Source organism: Chiloscyllium plagiosum, unplaced genomic scaffold (genome assembly GCF_037043375.1).
Source record: "Chiloscyllium plagiosum isolate Xiang-an unplaced genomic scaffold, Cpla_swu_hap1 HiC_scaffold_1, whole genome shotgun sequence".
NCBI lineage: Eukaryota > Metazoa > Chordata > Chondrichthyes > Orectolobiformes > Hemiscylliidae > Chiloscyllium > Chiloscyllium plagiosum.
The window spans coordinates 161365233-161386127 of record NW_028270139.1 but is presented as its reverse complement, the minus strand read 5'-3'; the positions used below and the strand labels follow the sequence as shown (position 1 = coordinate 161386127).

The following is a 20895-nucleotide window of genomic DNA, read 5'->3' as shown; positions in this document are numbered from 1 at the left end:
ATTTTAGTTTAAACCAAAAGCAAACTACGAAATCAAATGAGGGTTAGAAATCTTGAGATACATGAACGAAAGCACCTTGGCTAATTGTAAGTTAAATGTATGTATAATATAGCATAATTTGTCTTGAGGTCTTCATAAAACTATTCAGTCTTGTGCTCAGACTTCCCTTGAGTCCTGTGTCCATTCTTGACTGCCAAGAAATAAAGAAGCCATTCAAAACCCAGAGTTAATGTAGGCAAGAGATGCAATACCGATGCCAAGTGTAAAAATTCTGAGTTGAGGAAAAGTCTAGAGAAACCTGGACCCTGAGCTTGGAAAGGAAATGCCAAGGAAATGATCATACAGAAGGAATGGAAAAGACAGATCCAGGATATTAGTTTACGTGAGCTAAAGATTAGGACCAGGGAACTTAATTTCAAAACAGAAAAATATATGTGAAAGTTCTTTGCATAATGTTATCAACGCATGAAGTGAGCCCCCAGATGAGGTGATACAGGTAAAATCCCAAATTCTTTGAAACAATTGGATTTAAGAAGTAATCAGCTTTTTTAGATGTTTGATTTTAGATAACAACCATTTGGTTCTGCTAATGGCGTCAAAAATTATATGATGCCAACCTCAGTATGCCCTCTCTCACTGCACCTGATGAAGAAGCAATGCTCTGAAAGCTTGTGATTTCAAATAAACTTGTTGGGACTATAACCTGGTGTTATGTGATTTTTGACTTTTTCCACCCCAATCAAACATCGGCACCTCCACATCTTGTCATTTAATAATATTGTGCTCTTATATTGACTTGAGCCAAACATCTATAGAAAGCTATTATTATAGCCAAAATATCATGAGGATGCCATCCATTTAATTAAATTATTGTCTGTGGTGTTCCCATACATCTGCTGCCCTTATTCTTCTTGCTAGTCCTGACTGCAGGATTGAAAGGTGCTGTTTAAGGACCCTGGTGAGTAGATATACACTGATGCAACTAGTGGTGCATCTGTGGAGGAGAAAGCAAATGTTTGTGGATGTGGTGTCAGTCAAGACAGCTGCTTTGTCCTGGATGGTCTCAAGTTTCTTGAATGTTGTTAGCTGCACGTATCCAGGCAAATGGGAGAATTTCATCTCCTGACTTGTGCCCAAAGACCGGCTTTGGCAAGTCAAGTGGTGTGTTAAATGCTGCAAGATTTCTAACCTCTGACCTGCCCTTGTAGCCACAGTATGTATAAGGGTAGTTTATTACCATTTCTCATCAATGGTAAAACCCATCCCACTTCCGAGATGTTTTGTGACAAATGTTGACGTGATATCAAGGGCAGTTATTCACCCCTTACATCTGGTATTCAGTCTTTTGTCCATGTTTGAACCAAGACTGGAATTGTATCAAGAACTGGATGGGCGATGTACCAATGGGACCAATATGATAGTTTTTTTTCAATAAGTTGACATTAACAAAGCTAATTATTCAAAAAGATTGATTTATTATTGTCACATGAAATGAGATGCCTTACAAAGTGTTAATCTCTCTGCATAGCATGAGAAACATCAGTGGCAGATATAATTTCACCCTGATAAGTGTGAAGTGACACACTTTGGAAGAAGTAGCAAGACAAGGAAGTACTCAATGAATAGCAGGACACCACGAAGCTCAAAGAACAGCGGGGTATTGGGTTCCTTGTTCACAGATCCCTGTAGACAGCAGGGCAGGTTAAAAAGAAAAATGAAAAAGGCACATAAGACACTTGCCATTATCATTCTCATCATTTAGATTATAAGAGCAGGGAGGTTATGTTGGAGCTTAGGCTACAGCTGGAGTACTATGTACAGTTCTGGTTACCACATTATAGAAGGATATGATTGCACTGGAGAGGTTGCAGAGGAAACACCTCAGAATGCTGCCTGGGATGGAGCAGCTTAGCTGACAAGACAGCCTGGATGCATTTGGGTTGTTTTGACTCCAGCTGAGGTTATTACTGGACAAGTTAGATCCCAGGCTGAACTTGAGCTTGATTGGTCATATTTTGTTGTTTGGTTTTAATGAGGTGATCTTTTGCTGAAGCCCTAACACACAATGTTGCAGATTGGGTTTAACAATAAAACAGAAGTTTATTACATTAAAAAAAATTGGAATAAACCAAACTATTTATAAACCAAACTACAAATTTAAGGATATCATTAAAATAAAATAATATATAAAATACAATCTCATTAATCCCAATAACTCTCCTTTTCAGTATACACATCAGAGTGAATTTAATTCAATTTCACATCCATAGGGTTAAGTTTAATCATGACTTTAATTCATTATCTTAAAAATGGGACAGCCTCTTCCTGAAACCATCATTCAACCATGTTTAGACTTTCTTAGTTTCAAATAACTCCTTTAGGGTAAAAGCCAAACACTTACGATTTGGAACTTTCACACTAAACTGCTTACATCGAGAGAACCTTTTTTTAAACAATCCTAAACTATCAGACTTTCTCAGAAGCAACTATTTTACACATCCAGTTTTAGCCAAAACATCTGTGAAACTACCAAGCTGAAACTGAAAAGCTATTTTTTCCCAAAACTAAATGTTTCCATTAATCAAATGAAAAACGCTGCGGATGTTGTAAATCCGAAACAAAAACAGAAATTACTGGAAAAGTCCAGCAGTCTGGCAACATCTGTGGAGAGAAATGAGTTAATGTTTTGGGTTGAGTGATCCTTTCTCAGAATAGTCCTGATTTCATTGCCTAGATGCTGTTAGATCTGCTGAGCTTTTCCAGCAATATCAATTTTCATTTCTGTTTGCTTTGACTGATTTAAAAACGGTCTCAATGAAAGCAGTAGCTCATTCTACATCAGGAACTCTCTCTCATTAATACCCAGAAAACCCATATGCTACTTGTTCAAAATTCAAAAATCCAAAATGAATTGCATTAGAATGTATATAAATCACATACCTTACATCTCAAGTGAATTACCTGTCAAATAAGAGCAGCAAGTCCCAGGAACCATTGATGTCAAGGAATATTGAGAGTTTGATTTTAAAAAAAGCATATATTAATTACAGAGCATTTAAAACAGGGGAGGCCCTCCGAAGTACAGAGAGCATACGGGATGTGCCTGGGGGATACTAGGAGGGTAAAGAGGGGCCACAAAATATCTTTGGTGAATAGAATTAAAGGAAGCCCCAAGATACTTTATAAGCATATTGAGTAAGAGGATTTCCAGGGAAAGAGGGGCCTACTAAAATCCAAAGGGACGATCTGTGCAAGGAGCCAAAGGGATATGAGTAAAATCTTAAATGAATATTCTGTATTCACAAAGGAGGAAGACATTGTGTCTGGAGATTTCACTTGGCATGCTGAGGTTCCAGACCGTATTTGTATTAATAAGGAGGAGGTTTTAGCAGACATGAAGGTGCACAAAATCCCAGGACCTGATGAAATGTATCTCGGGCTGCTATGGAAAATGAGAAGAGTTTGCTGGAGCAATGGCACTGCTTCTCGGATGCTGCCTGAACTGCTGTGCTTTTCCAGCACCAGTCTAATCTAGATAGAGATATTCAATACTTTGCTGGCCACAGAAGTGCCAGATGAATGGTGGGTGATGAGTGTGGTTCCTTTGTTCAAGAAGGCAGCAGTGATCGGCCAGGTAATTATAGACCAGTTAGTCTAATGTCAATAATAGGGAAGTAAGTGGATTACATTGAGGGATAGGATAAATCAACACTGAGAAAGGCAGGGGTTGATCAGGGATAGTCAGCACAGATTTGTTAGAGAGAGATCTGTCTGACTAATTTGGTGAAGTTTATTGAAAAGATTACCAAATATATAGATGAGGATAATGCAATTAATGTAGATTACATGGACGTCAGTAAGTCCTTTAACAAGGTCCCACATAGAAGCCTGGTCCAAGAGGTAAGAGCAAATTGGATCCAAGGCTGGTTGACAAACTGGATCCAAAATTGGCTTGCAAATAGGAGGCAAAGGGTGGCGGGTTGTTTTTGTGATTGGAAGCTTGTGATTTGTGGTGGACCACCCAGGGATCTCCACAGGGACCCTTTCTGTTTATTAGTAAGTTTGCAGATGACATGATAATTGGTGATGTTGATACTGAAAAGGATGGTCTCAGGCTGCAGTCTGCTATTGATCAGGTGGTAAATTGGACAGAGCCATTGCAGATTGTATTTAATCTTGAGGTGATGCATTTTGGGACTAATATGGATAGATGTAAAGAATGAATATAAGTCCTGAGGGAGTACTGAGGAAGGTGTTAGACACACCAGTGCCATCGACCAGACCAACATCGTCAACACTGAGGCACTGAGCACCCTTGATCAGCTGTAATGGGCTGGACATGACCTGCAAGACTGCCCAAGCAGGCGCTTTACTCCAGCTTCAAACAGCAGGTGACACATGGTCAGTGCATGTACTTCAATGATGCACTCAAGGCCTCACTGGTGAAGTGTGGCATTTGCACAGACACCTGGGAGTCACTGGCCCAAACCTGTCCAAAGTGGAGGAGGAGCATCCAGGAAGATATCAAGCATCTTGAGACTTGTTTTCAGGGAAAAGTGGAAGCCAGACAAAACAGTGTAAGAATTGCATTGCCACACCAATACCTTAAACACACCTCCCCACAACCATCTTCTGCCCCAAATGTAATAGAGCCTGGGGAGGCTTCATTGGTCTGTACAGCCACTTAAGGACCCATCCTGAGAATGGAAGAGAGTCATCCTTGTCTGCAAGGGACTGCCAATGATGACTGAGGAACAAAGTTCATAGATCCCTGCAGGTGTCAGCACGGGTTAGATAGGATGGTGAAGAAGGCACGTGGGATGCTTAGCTTCATTAGTTGGAGTGTAGAATAAAGGAGCAGGGAAATCTCATGGCAAACTTCTAGAGCATCAGTTTAGCCATAGATGGGATACGTGTAGTTCTGGTCGCCAAACTATTGGAAGGATGTGATAAGTTGCAAAACAGATTTCACCAGAATGTTTCCTGGCATGAAAAGTTTCAATTATAAGACCATAAGACATAGGAGCGGAAGTAAGGCCATTCAGCCCATCGAGTCCACTCCGCCATTCAATCATGGCTGATGGGCATTTCAACTCCACTTACCCGCATTCTCCCTTTTTTCCCTTAATTCCTTGTGACATCAAGAATTTATCAATTTCTGCTTTGAAAACATTTAGCGTCCCAGCCTCCACTGCAATGAATTCCACAGGCCCACCACTCTCTGGCTGAAGAAATGTCTCCGCATTTCTGTTCTGAACTTACCCCCTCTAATTCTAAGGCTGTGTCCACGGGTCCTAGTCTCCTCGCCTAACGGAAACAATTTCCGAGCGTCCACCCTCTCCAAGCCATGTATTATTTTGTAAGTTTCTATTAGATCACCCCTTAATCTTCTAAACTCCAATGAATACAATCCCAGGATCCTCAGCCGTTCCTTATATGTTAGACCTACCATTCCAGGGATCATCCGTGTGAATCTCTGCTGGACACGCTCCAGTGCCAGTATGTCCTTCCTGAGGTGTGGGGACCAAAACTGGACACAGTACTCCAAATGGGGCCTAACCAGAGCTTTATAAAGTCTCAGTAGCACAACGGTGCTTTTATATTCCAACTCTCTTGAGATAAATGACAACATTGCATTCGCTTTCTTAATCACGGACTCAACCTGCATGTTTACCTTGGAGAATCCTCAACTAGCACTCCCAGATCCCTCTGTACTTTGGCTTTACGAATTTTCTCACCGTTTAGAAAGTAGTCCATGCTTCTATTCTTTTTTCCAAAGTGCAAGACCTCGCATTTGCTCACATTGAATTCCATCAGCCATTTCCTGGACCACTCCTCCAAACTGTCTAGATCCTTCTGCAGCCTCCCCACTTCCTCAGTACTACCTGCCTGTCCACCTAACTTTGTATCATCGGCAAACTTCGCTAGAATGCTCCCAGTCCCTTCATCCAGATCATTAATATCTAATATGAACAGCTGCGGCCCCAACACTGAACCGCTTGTCACCGGCTGCCATTCCGAAAAAGAACCTTTTATCCCAACTCTCTGCCTTCTGTCAGATAGCCAATCCTCAATCCATACCAGTAGCTCACCTCGAACACCATGGGCCCTCACCTTGCTCAGCAGCCTCCCGTGTGGCACCTTATCAAAGGCCTTTTGGAAGTCTAGGTAGACCACATCCACTGGGTTTCCCCGGTCTAATCTACTTGTCACCTCTTCAAAGAATTCCAACAGGTTTGTCAAGCACGACCTCCCCTTACTAAATCCATGTTGACTTGTTCTAATCCGACCCTGCTCTTCCAAGAATTTAGAAACCTCATCCTTAATGATGGATTCTAGAATTTTACCAACAACCGAGGTTAGGCTAATTGGCCTATAATTTTCCATCTTTTACCTTGATCCTTTCTTGAACAAGGGGGTTACAACAGCGATCTTCCAATCATCCGGGACTTTCCCTGACTCCAGTGACTTCTGAAAGATCTCAACCAACGCCTCCGCTATTTCCTCAGCCACCTCCCTCAGAACTCTAGGATGTAACCCATCAGGGCCAGGAGATTTATCAATTTTAAGACCTTTTAGATTTTCTAGCACTTTCTCTTTTGTAATGGCAACCATTCTCAACTCAGCCCCCTGACTCCCTTTAATTGTTGGGATATTACTCATGTCTTCCACTGTGAAGACTGACACAAAGTACTTATTGAGTTCTCCTGCTATTTCCTTATCTTCCATCACTAGGCTTCCAGCATCAGTTTGAAGTGGCCCAATGTCTACTTTTGCCTGTCATTTGTTTCTTATGTATTGAAAGAAACTTTTACTATCATTTCTAATATTACTGGCTAGCCTACCTTCATATTTGATCCTCTCCTTCCTTATTTCTCTCTTTGTTATCCTCTGTTTGTTTTTGTAGCCTTCCCAATCTTCTGATTTCCCAGTACTCTTGGCCACTTTATAGGCTCTCTCTTTTTCTTTGATAGATTTCCTGACTTCCTTTGTCAGCCATGGCTGTCTAATCCCTCCCCGGATAATCTTTCTCTTCTTGGGGATGAACCTCTGTACAGTGTCCTCAATTTTACCCACAAACTCCTGCCATTTTTGCTCTACTGTCTTCCCTGCTAGGCTCTGCTTCCAGTCTATTTTCGTCAGTTCCTCTCTCATGCCCTCATAATTACCTTTATTTAACTGTAACACCATTACATCCGATTTTGCCTTCTCTCTTTCAAACTGCAGAATAGCCTGCTCCCTTGTGGGCTCCATGACAAGCTGTTCCAAAAATGCTTACAGGATGGTTCCAAAAACCCATCCTGTAAGCATTCCATGAATTCCCTTTCTTTGGATCCATTGGCAACATTATTTACCCAGTCCACCTGCATATTGAAGTCTTCCATGATCACTGTGACCTTGCCTTTCTGACATGCCTTCTCTATTTCCTGGTACATGTTGCGCCCATGGTCCTGACCACTTTTAGGAGGTCTGTACATAACTCCCACTATGTCATTCAGCACCATAGATTTAATTCTGTTCTTAACCAACAAGACAACCCTGCCCCCTCTGCCCACCTCCCTGTCTTTTCGATAAGTTGAAAACCCTTGGATGTTTAACTGCCAGTCCTGACCCCCCCTGTAACCACGTCTCTGTGATGCCTACCACATCATAATCATTCACGATGATCTGTGCCATTACTTCGTCTGCTTTGTTATGAATGCTACGAGCATTCAGGTAAAGTGCCTTGATGCTAACTTTCTTATCATTAGAGATATTGGAAGTCATCGGATGTCCTAAGTTATCCTTCGTTTCTGCTGCATTCCCAGTCTGTCTCAAGCTTAAATCTGCCTTCACATATGCTATCCTGCCGCTTATCTTTCCATTTAACTCCATATTCCCTGTCGCTTTCACTTTCCCTTCCCCCCAACTCAGAAGTTTAAATTCCTACTGACCACCCTATTTATCCTCTTCGCTAGAACATTGGTACCTGATCAGTTCAGGTGGAGACCTTCCCAACGGTACAGATCTCCCCGGTTCCAAAACTGATGCCAATGCCCCATGAAGTGGAATCCCTCTTTCCCACACCAATCCCTTAGCCACGTGTTTACTTCCCTAATTTTCTTATCCCAATGCCAGTTGGCATGTGGCTTGGGCAGTAATCCGGAGATTATGACCCTTGAGGACCTGTACTTCAATTTCCTTCCTAGTGCTCGATAATCCCCAAACAGGTCCTCCACCCTAGCTTTGCCTATGTTGTTAGTCCCAACGTGGACCACAACAACTGGATCCTCCCCCTCCCGCTCTAATATCCTTTCAAGCCGGTCAGAGATGTCCCGAACCCTGGCACCGGGTAGGCAACACACCATGCGAGACACCCGATCCGGCTTGCAAAGGATACTATCTGTCCCCCTAATTATAGAATCCCCTATCACAACTATTTGTCTTTTTGCTCCCCCCTCTTGAATGGCCTTCTGCACCATGGTGCAGTGGTCAGCTGGCTCATCCTGTCCAGAGCCCTTTTCCTCATCCGTACAGGGAGCAAGAATCTCATATCTGTTGGACAAGGTCAAGGGCTGAGGCTCCTGCACTCCTGAACTCAGGTTCCCCCTTACCTGCCTCACTTACAGTCACACTCTGAAGTCCCTGATCACGAACTGGATGTGAATTACTTAATCTCCCAGGTGTGACTGCCTCCTGAAACAAAGTGTCCAGGTAACTCTCCCCCTCCCGGATGCGCACAGTGTTTGAAGCTCAGATTCCAGATCATCAACTCTGATCCGGAGTTCTTCCAGCAACCAACACTTGCTGCAAATGTGGTCACTGCCATTCACAGTGGGATCAGCCAGATCCCACATCATACAGCTACAGCACACCACCTGACCAGCCATCTCTGCTTAGTTAATTACTTTATTACTTTGTACAGGTTTGAGTTAAAATACTTTCTGATACCTCTCTGCTATAGTCTTTTTAAAAAAAAACAATTAATAGATAAACAGTACTTAGTAGGGGGGTAAGAGGAGGATCTGATTTGAGGTATACAAAATTGAGAGGCATAGACTGTAGATAGTGGGCGGCACGGTGGCACAGTGGTTAGCACTATTGCCTCACAGCGCCAGAGACCCGGGTTCAATTCCTGCCTCAGGCGACTGATTGTGTGGAGTTTGCACATTCTCCCCGTGTCTGCGTGGATTTCCTCCGGGTGCTCTGGTTTCCTCCCACAGTCCAAAAATGTGCAGGTTAGGTGAATTGGCCATGCTAAATTGCCCGTAGTGTTAGGGGCAGGGGTAAATGTAGGGGAATGGGTCTGGATGGGTTGCACTTCAGCGGGTCGGTGTGGACTTGTTGGGCCGAAGGGCCTGTTTCCACACTGTAAGTAATCTAATCTAATCATGTCCGACGCGTCTAGGACCAGAAAGCATGAGTTTAAGGTGAGCAGTAAGTGCTTCTGAGGACATATCTTTTCACTCGTTGAGTGCAGGTTCTTTCGCATCATTTAAGACTTATGTGGGTAAGGTTTTAATTTGCCAGGGCATAGTAGGCCACAAAACAAATGAGATTAGTGTAGTTTTATGTTTGTTGGTCAGCCTAGCTATGGTGGGCTGAGGGGCCGATATGATTCTGTCATCAGGCACTTGAGCCACCAGTTAAATTTTAAGAAGCTGAGTTTTAAATCAGACCAGACAGTGAGAATTTCAGTGTTGCTTCATTTCCTCTGAGAAAATTCTGCATCTTTTTTGGAAACCGAAGTCCCTGGTCTGATGTGTATTGCCAGGATTTTGTTTCTTTAATTTTATTTAGATCCAATTCTTAAATTTTGGACTTATCACAGTGGCAGTGGAAGGGAACTTTTACCTTTCAGCTATGTGAAGTATCTGATCCGGTGTTACACACTAGTATGAACTGCAAATGCGGCATTCTTCCTTCTTGCAAAATAATCTGGTCTTTTCCTGACGTAACTCTATAGTTAACATAGAACATTACAGCGCAGTACAAGCCTCAATGTTGCGCCGCCCTGTCATACTAATCTGAAGCACATCTAACCTACACTATTCCATGTGCGTCCATATGCCAGTCCAATGCCAACTTAAATGCACTTAAACTTGGTGAATCTACTACCGTTTCAGGCAAAGCATTCCATACCCTTACTACTCTCTGAGTAAAGAAACTACCTCTGACATCTGTCTTATACCTATCTCCCCTCCCTTTAAAATTGTGTCCCCTCGTGTTTGCCGTTCCCAAACTTGGAAAAAGGCTCTCCCTGTCCACCCTATCTAACCCTCTGATTATCTTGTATGTCTCTATTAAGTCACCTCTCAACCTTCTCTCTAACGAGAACAGCCTCAAGGCCCTCAGCCTTTCCTCGTAAGACATTCCTTCCATACCAAACAACATCCTAGTAAATCTCCTCTGCACCCTTTCCAAAGCTTCCACATCCTTCTTATAATGCAGTGACCAGAACTGTACACAATACTCCGAGTGTGGCCGTACCAGAGCTTTGTACAGCTGCAGCATAATCTCCTGGTTCCAGAACTCAATCCCTCTATTAATAAAGGTCAAAACACTGTATGCCTTCTTAACAACCCTGTCAATCTAGGTGGCAACATCCAACATTCAAAGTTGTATCAGCCGTGATGCTACTGAATGGAAGAGCAGGCTCAAAGAGCTGAGTATCCTATTCCTGTTACTATTTCTTACAATCTTAAGTTTAATTAATCTTGTCTTTATTCACTCATGGTATGTAGACGTCACTAGTTGGGCCAGCATTTGATCCCATTTACCATGATGATGAGCTGCCTTCTTAAAGCGCTGCGGTCCATGTGCCATAGTAATCATGGGTTTGGAAGATGCTGTGGAAGGACCTTTGGTGAATTTCTGCAGTGCATTTTCAACTACTGATAGTCCTCATTAGCATCTAACTAGCCTGTCCTCTTAATAAAACAATAAAAAGCTGTAGATATAAAACAAAAACAAATTGCTGGAGAAACTCAGCGGGTCTGGCAGCATCTGTGGAGAGAAAGCAGTGTTAGTGTTTTAATTTTTTTTTGGAGATTGCAGTTGAATGAATTGGTTGTCATATTTCCCACTTTGCAACAGTGGCTGCAGTTCAGATGTCTCAGATTCTTACATTGTGGTTATGAATAGTGATAGGCAAATTAAAGTATTTTTTGGTCGGCAGAGTACAATTCCAGCTTCGCTAGTTTCTTGACATAAGTGATTCATCTGTAGATTCTCCAAAACCAGTTTTCTCCTCAACAGTCATGTAGTGTTTGTGAATAGTGTTAAGAACTTTGATTGAGTGACAACTGCCTTGATTTTCATTTTGCTCCTACTTTCATCATTGTGTAATTGATCACCGGCATAGCAGATAATTCATTGTAGAAAAGATGGGGGAGTGAAAGAGGAATTATCAGGAGTCTACCGCAGGTAACCAGCTTGGTGTTGATGCAACTTGCTGTTAGCCATGCTCCCTGTCAAGTGATATTTTGGTTGGAGAGGAAAAACCTTTCATCTGCTCTTTTCATATGTTCAGGCACAAATACATTTTCCCTTACAGATAAATTTCATCGTGAAGGAGGTTGCCTACTAGGCTACTCTGTGCATCACCACAGTACTTTGTTCTGTCTGCAGAGCTCATTATTGAGCTGGTTTTGCCACTGTGAAGTTCCAAGCTGTGCTCTCCAATGATTCGAAATATTCACTGACCTCATGTAGAGTACTTACAAGCATTGGAAGAGGTTTTAAATAGAAAATATGTGGATTTGTATACTTTATACACTTTGTTATCTGATAATTACATTCCAGACTCGCTTTTCTCCCTTCCACCTCCCCCTTTTCATGCTATTTCTGATGCATCTGTTTGCCATGGTTTTGGTTATCTGCTGTATGAAGAAATTGCAGCTGGTTTGTCCAGTGACACCATGCTGTAATATTCAGACTTGAAACTTTATTGCTGGAACAGCACAGCAGGTCAGGCAGCATCCAGGGAACAGGAGATTCGACGTTTCGGGCACAGGCCCTTCTTCAGGAAGAAGGGCCTGTGCCCGAAACGTTGAATCTCCTGTTCCCTGGATGCTGCCTGACCTGCTGTGCTGTTCCAGCAATAAAGTTTCAACTTTGATCTCCAGCATCTGCAGACCTCACTTTCTCCTCGTAATATTCAGACTCCCATCAACAACCTGTGTTTCATAATTAATATTTTTATGGTGGTTCACAGGTAGAAGAAGAATTATGGGAGGAAGAATTCTTGGAGCGTTGTTTTCAGGAAATGCTGGATGAGGAGGACCAGGAATGGTTTATTCCTGAACGGGATTTGCCAGCTATCAACCAGATGCAACAACAAATGAATGGATTATCCATAAATGACAGCAGCAAGACAGAGGAACTCGTGGTAAGGAGCCAAGAACAGTGGATGTGACCCTTACCCACATTATTGTAAAAATATTTGCAGTTTAATCGGTAGACTGAATGTACTAGCAGCTTTGTTTGCCTTTCCGAATAATTATTAAATAAGTCTGTGGATCCACATTTTTGCAGAAAATAATTTGATGTGTTTTACTTTCTGTTCGTTATATTGCATTATTCTGAGGACAAATATTAGCTTGGAGTCTTGTTTTTATGATGACAGAGTAGTCATGAAATGGCTGAAAGGAAGTCCACACCAAAAATCAAGTTAGAAAATGCATTGGAAGTTGCAGGAAAGCTTTAGATATCCCATCCTTGCTGTATTCTTTTTTGGATGACATTTTGACTATGGACAGGAATTAATTATTGTAACAATTGGATGGTTCTGTAATTATAAATCCTACCTTGTGGATATTGTTAAACATGAAGGTTGAAACTTTATTGCTGGAACAGCACAGCAGGTCAGGCAGCATCCAGGGAACAGGAGATTCGACGTTTCGGGCACAGGCCCTTCTTCAGGAATGAGCAGAGAGTGTTCAGCAGGAGAAGATAAAAGGTAGGGAGGAGGGACTTGGAGGAGGGGAGTTGGAAATGTGATAGGTGGAAAGAGGTCAAGGTGAGGGTGATAGGTCGGAGTAGGATGGAGGCGGAGAGGTCAAGAAGAAGACTGCAGGTCAGGAAGGCGGTGCCGGGCTGGAAGGATCCGGCTGAGACAAGGTGGGGGGAGGGGGGATGAAGAAACTGGTGAAGTCCAAGTTCATCCCCTGCGGTTGGAGGGTTCCCAGTCGGAAGATAAGACGCTCCTCCTCCGACCGTCGGGTTGTTGTGGTTTGGCGGTGGATGAGTCCAATGACCTGCATATCCTCGGTGGAGTGGGAGTGGGAGGGGGAGTTGAAATGCTGTGCCACAGGTTGGTTGGGTTGGTTCGTCCGGGTGGCCCAGAGGTGCTCTCTGAATCGCTCCGCAAGTTGGCGGCCTGTCTCCCCAATATAGAGGAGGCCGCAGCGGATGCAGTAGATGATGTGGGTGGAGGTGCAGGTGAATCTGTGGCGGATATGGAAGTTTCCCTTGGGGCCTTGGAGAGAAGTGAGGGGGGAGGTGTGGGCGCAAGTGTTGCACCTCCTGCGGTTGCAAGGGAAGGTGCCGGGAGTGGTGGTTGGGTCGGTGGGGGGTGTGGATCTGACAAGGGAGTCGCGGAGGGAGTGGTCTCTACGGAAAGCTGATAGGGGAGGGGAGGGAAATATATCCTTGGTGCTGGGGTCTGTTTGGAGGTGGCGGAAGTGACGGCGGATGATGCGCTGTACATGGAGATTGGTGGGGTGGTAGGTGAGGACCAGTGGGGTTCTGTCCTGGTGGCGGTTGGAGGGGCGGGGCTCAAGGGCGGAGGAGCGGGAAGTGGAGGAGATGCGGTGGAGGGCACCGTCGACCACGTCGGGGGGGAAATTGCGGTCCTTGAAGAAGGAGGCCATCTGTGTTGTACGTATTTTGAACTGGTCCTCCTGGGAGCAGATGCGGCGGAGACGAAGGAATTGGGAGAATGGGATGGCGTTTTTACAGGGGGCAGGATGGGAGGAGGTGTAGTCCAGGTAGCTGTGGGAGTCGGTTGGTTTGTAGTAGATGTCCGTGTTGATTCGGTCGTCTGAGATAGAAACAGAAAGGTCTAGGAAGGGGAGGGAGGAGTCCGAGACTGTCCAGGTGAATTTGAGGTCGGGGTGGAAGGTGTTAGTGTAGTGGATGAACTGTTCAACCTCCTCGTGGGAGCACGAGGTAGCGCCGATACAGTCATCAATGTAGCGAAGAAAAAGATGGGGGGTGGGGCCAGTGTAGTTGCGGAAGATGGATTGTTCCACATACCCTACGAAGAGGCAGGCATAGCTGGGGCCCATGCGGGTGCCCATGGCTACTCCTTTTGTTTGGAGAAAGTGGGAGGATTGGAAAGAAAAGTTGTTCAGGGTGAGGACCAGTTCGGTCAGTCGAAGGAGGGTGTCGGTGGAAGGGTACTGGGTGGTACGGCGGGAAAGGAAGAAGCGGAGTGCTTTGAGTCCTTCGTGATGGGGGATGGAGGTGTACAGGGACTGGATGTCCATGGTGAAGATGAGGCGTTGGGGACCGGGGAAGCGGGATGAGGCGTTGGGGACCGGGGAAGCGGGATGAGGCGTTGGGGACCGGGGAAGCGGGATGAGGCGTTGGGGACCGGGGAAGCGGTCCCCAACGCCTCATCTTCACCATGGACATCCAGTCCCTGTACACCTCCATCCCCCATCACGAAGGACTCAAAGCACTCCGCTTCTTCCTTTCCCGCCGTACCACCCAGTACCCTTCCACCGACACCCTCCTTCGACTGACCGAACTGGTCCTCACCCTGAACAACTTTTCTTTCCAATCCTCCCACTTTCTCCAAACAAAAGGAGTAGCCATGGGCACCCGCATGGGCCCCAGCTATGCCTGCCTCTTCGTAGGGTATGTGGAACAATCCATCTTCCGCAACTACACTGGCCCCACCCCCCATCTTTTTCTTCGCTACATTGATGACTGTATCGGCGCTACCTCGTGCTCCCACGAGGAGGTTGAACAGTTCATCCACTACACTAACACCTTCCACCCCGACCTCAAATTCACCTGGACAGTCTCGGACTCCTCCCTCCCCTTCCTAGACCTTTCTGTTTCTATCTCAGACGACCGAATCAACACGGACATCTACTACAAACCAACCGACTCCCACAGCTACCTGGACTACACCTCCTCCCATCCTGCCCCCTGTAAAAACGCCATCCCATTCTCCCAATTCCTTCGTCTCCGCCGCATCTGCTCCCAGGAGGACCAGTTCAAAATACGTACAACACAGATGGCCTCCTTCTTCAAGGACCGCAATTTCCCCCCCGACGTGGTCGACGGTGCCCTCCACCGCATCTCCTCCACTTCCCGCTCCTCCGCCCTTGAGCCCCGCCCCTCCAACCGCCACCAGGACAGAACCCCACTGGTCCTCACCTACCACCCCACCAATCTCCATGTACAGCGCATCATCCGCCGTCACTTCCGCCACCTCCAAACAGACCCCAGCACCAAGGATATATTTCCCTCCCCTCCCCTATCAGCTTTCCGTAGAGACCACTCCCTCCGCGACTCCCTTGTCAGATCCACACCCCCCACCGACCCAACCACCACTCCCGGCACCTTCCCTTGCAACCGCAGGAGGTGCAACACTTGCGCCCACACCTCCCCCCTCACTTCTCTCCAAGGCCCCAAGGGAAACTTCCATATCCGCCACAGATTCACCTGCACCTCCACCCACATCATCTACTGCATCCGCTGCGGCCTCCTCTATATTGGGGAGACAGGCCGCCAACTTGCGGAGCGATTCAGAGAGCACCTCTGGGCCACCCGGACGAACCAACCCAACCAACCTGTGGCACAGCATTTCAACTCCCCCTCCCACTCCACCGAGGATATGCAGGTCATTGGACTCATCCACCGCCAAACCACAACAACCCGACGGTCGGAGGAGGAGCGTCTTATCTTCCGACTGGGAACCCTCCAACCGCAGGGGATGAACTTGGACTTCACCAGTTTCTTCATCCCCCCTCCCCCCACCTTGTCTCAGCCGGATCCTTCCAGCCCGGCACCGCCTTCCTGACCTGCAGTCTTCTTCTTGACCTCTCCGCCTCCATCCTACTCCGACCTATCACCCTCACCTTGACCTCTTTCCACCTATCACATTTCCAACTCCCCTCCTCCAAGTCCCTCCTCCCTACCTTTTATCTTCTCCTGCTGAACACTCTCTGCTCATTCCTGAAGAAGGGCCTGTGCCCGAAACGTCGAATCTCCTGTTCCCTGGATGCTGCCTGACCTGCTGTGCTGTTCCAGCAATAAAGTTTCAACTTTGATCTCCAGCATCTGCAGACCTCACTTTCTCCTCGAAGATATTGTTAAACAACCTGTCCAGATGGATTATGACAACCTCTGGAGCTGGTAGAACTGAACCCAGGGCTTCTGGCTCAAAGATAAGACAATACCACTGCAGCACAAGAGCCCCAGCCCTTGCCTTGTACTTTCACTTACGTTTCCAATCTCATTAATGTGAGTATCAAAAACCAAATCTGGAAAAGACTAGTATCTGAAATAATAAATATTCTTAGAATTGGTAACAATGGACTTTTGATGGACCAGGGTATTAAGGGACACCGCGTAAAAATGTTTAAATGGAACTATGGTGCTGTGTCAGACAATCTGAATGGCTGTGAGGCATGCACATAGTGAATGTTATACTGCTGTTCTTGTGGCACAGATTTATACACATTGTCATAGAGATGTACAGCACAGAAGCAGACCCTACGGTTCAACTCATCCATGCCAACCAGATATCCCAACCCAATCTAGTCCCACCTGCCAGCACCTGACCCATATCCCTCGAAACCCTTCCTATTCATATACCCATCCAGATGCCTTTTAAATGTTGCAATTGTACCAGCCTCCACCACTTCCTCTGGCAGCTCATTCCATACACGTACCACCCTCTGCGTGAAAACACTGCCCCTTAGGTCTCTTTTATATCTTTCCCTCTCACCTTCAATGTATGCCCTCTAGTTCTGGACTGCCCCACCCCAGAGAAAAGACTTTGTGTATTTATCCTATCCATGCCCCTCATGATTTTATTAACCTCTATAAGGTCACCCGTCAGCATCCGAGCCTATTCAACCTCTGCATGTAGCTCAAATCCTCCAACCCTGGCAACATGCTTGTAAATCTTTTCTGAACCCTTTCTAGTTTCACAACATCTTTCCAATAGGAAGGAGGCCTAACCAATTTCCTGTACAGCAAAAATAGGACCTCCTAGGTCCTGTACTCAATACTCTAACCAATAAAGGAAAGCATACCAAACTCCGCCTTCACTATCCTATCTAACTGCGACTCCACTTTCAAGGAGCTGTGAATTTGCACTCCAAGGTCTCTTTGTTCAGCAACACTCCCTAGGACCTTACCATTAAGTGTGTAAGTCCTGCTAAGATTTGCTTTCTCAAAATGCAGCACCTCGCATTTATCTAAATTAAACTCCATCTGCCACTTCTCAGCCCATTGACCCATCTGATCAAGATCCCTTTTTAATCTAAAGTAACCTTCTTCGCTGTCCACTACATCTCCACTTTTGGTGTCATCTGCAAACTTATTAATTATACCTCTTATGCTCGCATCCAAATCATTTATATAAGTGATGAAAAGTAGGGGACTCAACACCAATCCTTGTGGCACTCCACTGGTCACAGGCCTCCAGTCTGAAAAACCACCCTCCGCCACCACCCTTTGTCTTCTAGCTTTGAGCTAGTTCTGTATCCAAATGGCGAGTTCTCCCTGTATTCTATGAAATCTAACCTTGCTCACCGGTCTCCCATGGGGAACCTTGTGGAAGGCTTTACTGAAGTCCATATAGATCACATTTACCGATCTGCTCTCATCAATCCTCTTTGTTCCTTCTTCAAAAAACTCTATCACGTTTGTGAGACATGATTTCCCACGCATAAAGCCATGTTGACTATCCCTAATCACTCCTAGCCTTTCCAAATACATGTACATCCTGTCCCTCAGGATTCCCTCCAACAACTTGCCCATGACTGACGTCAGGCTCACTGGTCTATAGTTCCCTGGCTTGACCTTACCACTTTTCTTAAACAGTGGCACCATATTAGCCAACCTCCAGTCTTCCGGCACCTCACCTGTGACTATGCAAGAAGCTATTGTTCAGTTGTTTATTGTGCGCTGTCAATGCCCCCAAGTATTAATAAAATGTTGAAAACTTCAGTATCACAGCCATGCTAGATTCTGACCTCAGAGCATGAACATGTTTAATGCCATTAGGCCACCACTGAACAGCATTACAGTTCTGGATGTTGCCTATTATTTGTGTAGTTTGATTAAAGAAAGGAAAGTCATATTTTTGTGGATAACATCTTTTATTTTTCCTTTCTTCCCTTTAGAGTAAAAGTACTCTGAATCCTGATGCCAAGGAATTTGTTCCTGGAGTGAAGTACTGAAATTCTGAAAGTCTTGCAAGCTGCCCTCTGCTGGAGGAAGCAACAAAAAAAAATACAATTTCTGAACACTGTGAAGCAAGTCACTTTTTAGGAGGGCCTATTTGTTATTGATGCTATTGGATTACCCACCTTCTTCCCCTTCTCAACCGAAGACTGTTTTAGATTTACTGGGTTTATTTTGGCTTGTTTCAGCTTTGTTACAAAAACAGCTTGGCCCTTTCACACTTTCCATTATGTGCAAGGCCAAGTTGGCATGCTCTTGTTGGTGTACGGTGTTCCATCTGCCACATATCACATTGGGTCTGTTACTTAAAATGACTGGTTTCATAGCTTTGTTGGGGAAAGAGGTGAATTGAATGCAATGCCAGCTTAAAACTTGCTCAGTTTAGGGTACCCTGTATCTCCTGGAAGAAAAGTTTAAAGTGAGAGTACCCTTTTTAAAACAATATTTAAAATTGGCTTAAGCGAAATATCAAAAGCACTTTGCCAAATGAAGTTGGTTCTAAAAGAATTGAAAACCACCAACTGCTGGAACCTCACAGGCACACGCTCGGAGTCACACACAGTCACAACTTTTTTTTTAACTGCCTGATTATTATCTCCCCTCTTTTCACTGCTATGAGAGCCTTACAAAGAGGGATGTAGAATAGCTATTCAGAATACAGTATTACCACTGCCATTATATGTTGTCAGTTTTATGGTCTAAGCAAATTTCCTTCTAAAGTAACATTGCATCTAGCAGTAAAAAGAAGCTAAATATGTTACAATGCACATTGTAAGATCTTAAAAATACAGTATATATATCTTTTTGGGGTTTTGTTTTGAAGTGCAGCCCAAACGGGCTAAAAAAAATTCAAATGGGGTGCTGTTTGTCTAGTTTGTGTGGGGAAATACTCTACTGACTGAAAATTAGGTTGCGCTTTTCATGGCGGTGGGCGTTAGGGGGCCATGAAAGTTTGCCCAAGGTACAGAATCTGCAAATGCTCGGCAGAGATTTTTATGTAGCAAATACCTGACATAAAGAGCCAGTCTTGAATTATCACACAATCATCCATGCTTGCATTTGCCTCAACAGTGAAAATGGCATCACTGCTGCAGTGATGAGCTCATTTCATTCTAGGAAGATGATTCTTTGTTCATGGTTCAAATTTTATTTTATTTTTCTTTTCTTGTCTAGGGGACAAATTAATGCAAAAAAAAAGCTGGCATGTAGCTTCTTAAAATAAGCTTCTCTAAAGTTTCCATCAGTGAAAAGTTTGCAAGTTTAACGTTTGAAAGTGATTTTTTTTAAAAATCATGAATAAATTCTTTGAGGGGTGGGGATGCACTGGCACAGGACCTGATGGTATGAGAGTGGTTTGGCAAACTAAGTCATATGTAAAGTTAATAGCTTTTCATTTAGCACAGCATTTCAGTGGGAGGAAATTGAATCGGGTCTAAAGTTCTGAAGCTCACTTTATTCATTAAATGCACTTGATGTTCTGTCAGTTGATCAGAAAGCACAGAAATAACACTTTCCAATTTAGGAATGAAACATAGATCTGATGCCTAATTTCCTTCTGAAAGTTATTAGTTAATCCAATTCAGCATCTTTTGTAGGAATGGGTGGGGGACAACCTTATTCTTGAATGTGGTGCTTTGGTCGCTGATTTATGAATTTTGGTGCTGGGAAAATTCCTTCCAGTGGGTGTGATTAGGTACTGAGATGTTGCAATTTTCTGTGAATTTAACGATTTTGAGCTCATCAGACTTCCACTTTTCCAAACCATCTTCACTTAAAATCATCCAGGTCTTTAACAGGTGGGATTTTCAGCCCGTTAGTACTTGTATGGTTTTAAATATTGAAGCCGCTGTACTCCTTGCTGGGCCTTGTATCGGCTCATAATAACAAAACTGTGTTTTACTGATGATGATTTGTTTAGTTTACTCTGTAGAAGACCTTCAAAATATTTTCATTGCCCCAATTTCCTGTTCCACCTAGCTAATCCCACAAACTTTGTTGGTTTAGCTTTTTTAGTGTTATCTAGTTATGAGAGCATCTCAAGAATCTAGAATGAAATGACAACTGAGATGCTTCAGCAGTTTTCATAATAATTGATTATTTACTAATAGTTTCCTATTTTCTCCTCACTTCTACCCACTGTTCTGGTTCTGAACAAGGTAATGCCTTTACTACCAATTCTGCTACAAAGGTAGTAGAAATTCCATTATAGTTTCTTAATTGTTTTTACATGTAATGATGCAGTATATTTGGTTGTGGCCTAAAGCATCTGTTTGTGCCTCCTTCACTGCCCAAGTAAAGAGCAACTTCATACTGTTGCTAATAAATCATAAGTATAATTTTTTGCATAACTTGTATCATACCACAGAACACTATTATAAATTAACTTTCCTATTTTACAGACTGGATGGATGATGTTTTATTCTGACACTTGACTCTTGACCCTTAAATTTGAAAGGATTTTGAGATATTTCAATCTGTTTC

At 44.2% G+C, this 20895-nt stretch overlaps 1 protein-coding gene across 3 annotated transcripts in view; it reads left to right on the top strand.

The window, feature by feature from the left end:
• Nucleotides 1–20676, top strand: part of LOC122550271 (polyadenylate-binding protein-interacting protein 2-like) — a 135435-nt gene extending 114759 nt beyond the window's left edge. For all 3 annotated transcript variants that reach the window (XM_043691158.2, XM_043691041.2, XM_043691096.2), the window contains 2 exons: nucleotides 12197–12370; nucleotides 18354–20676. In XM_043691158.2, coding sequence (XP_043547093.1) covers nucleotides 12197–12370; nucleotides 18354–18410 — 231 coding nt within the window. In that variant the 3' untranslated portion in view covers nucleotides 18411–20676. The remainder of the gene's footprint in view (nucleotides 1–12196; nucleotides 12371–18353) is intronic.
• Nucleotides 20677–20895: the final 219 nt, after the last annotated feature.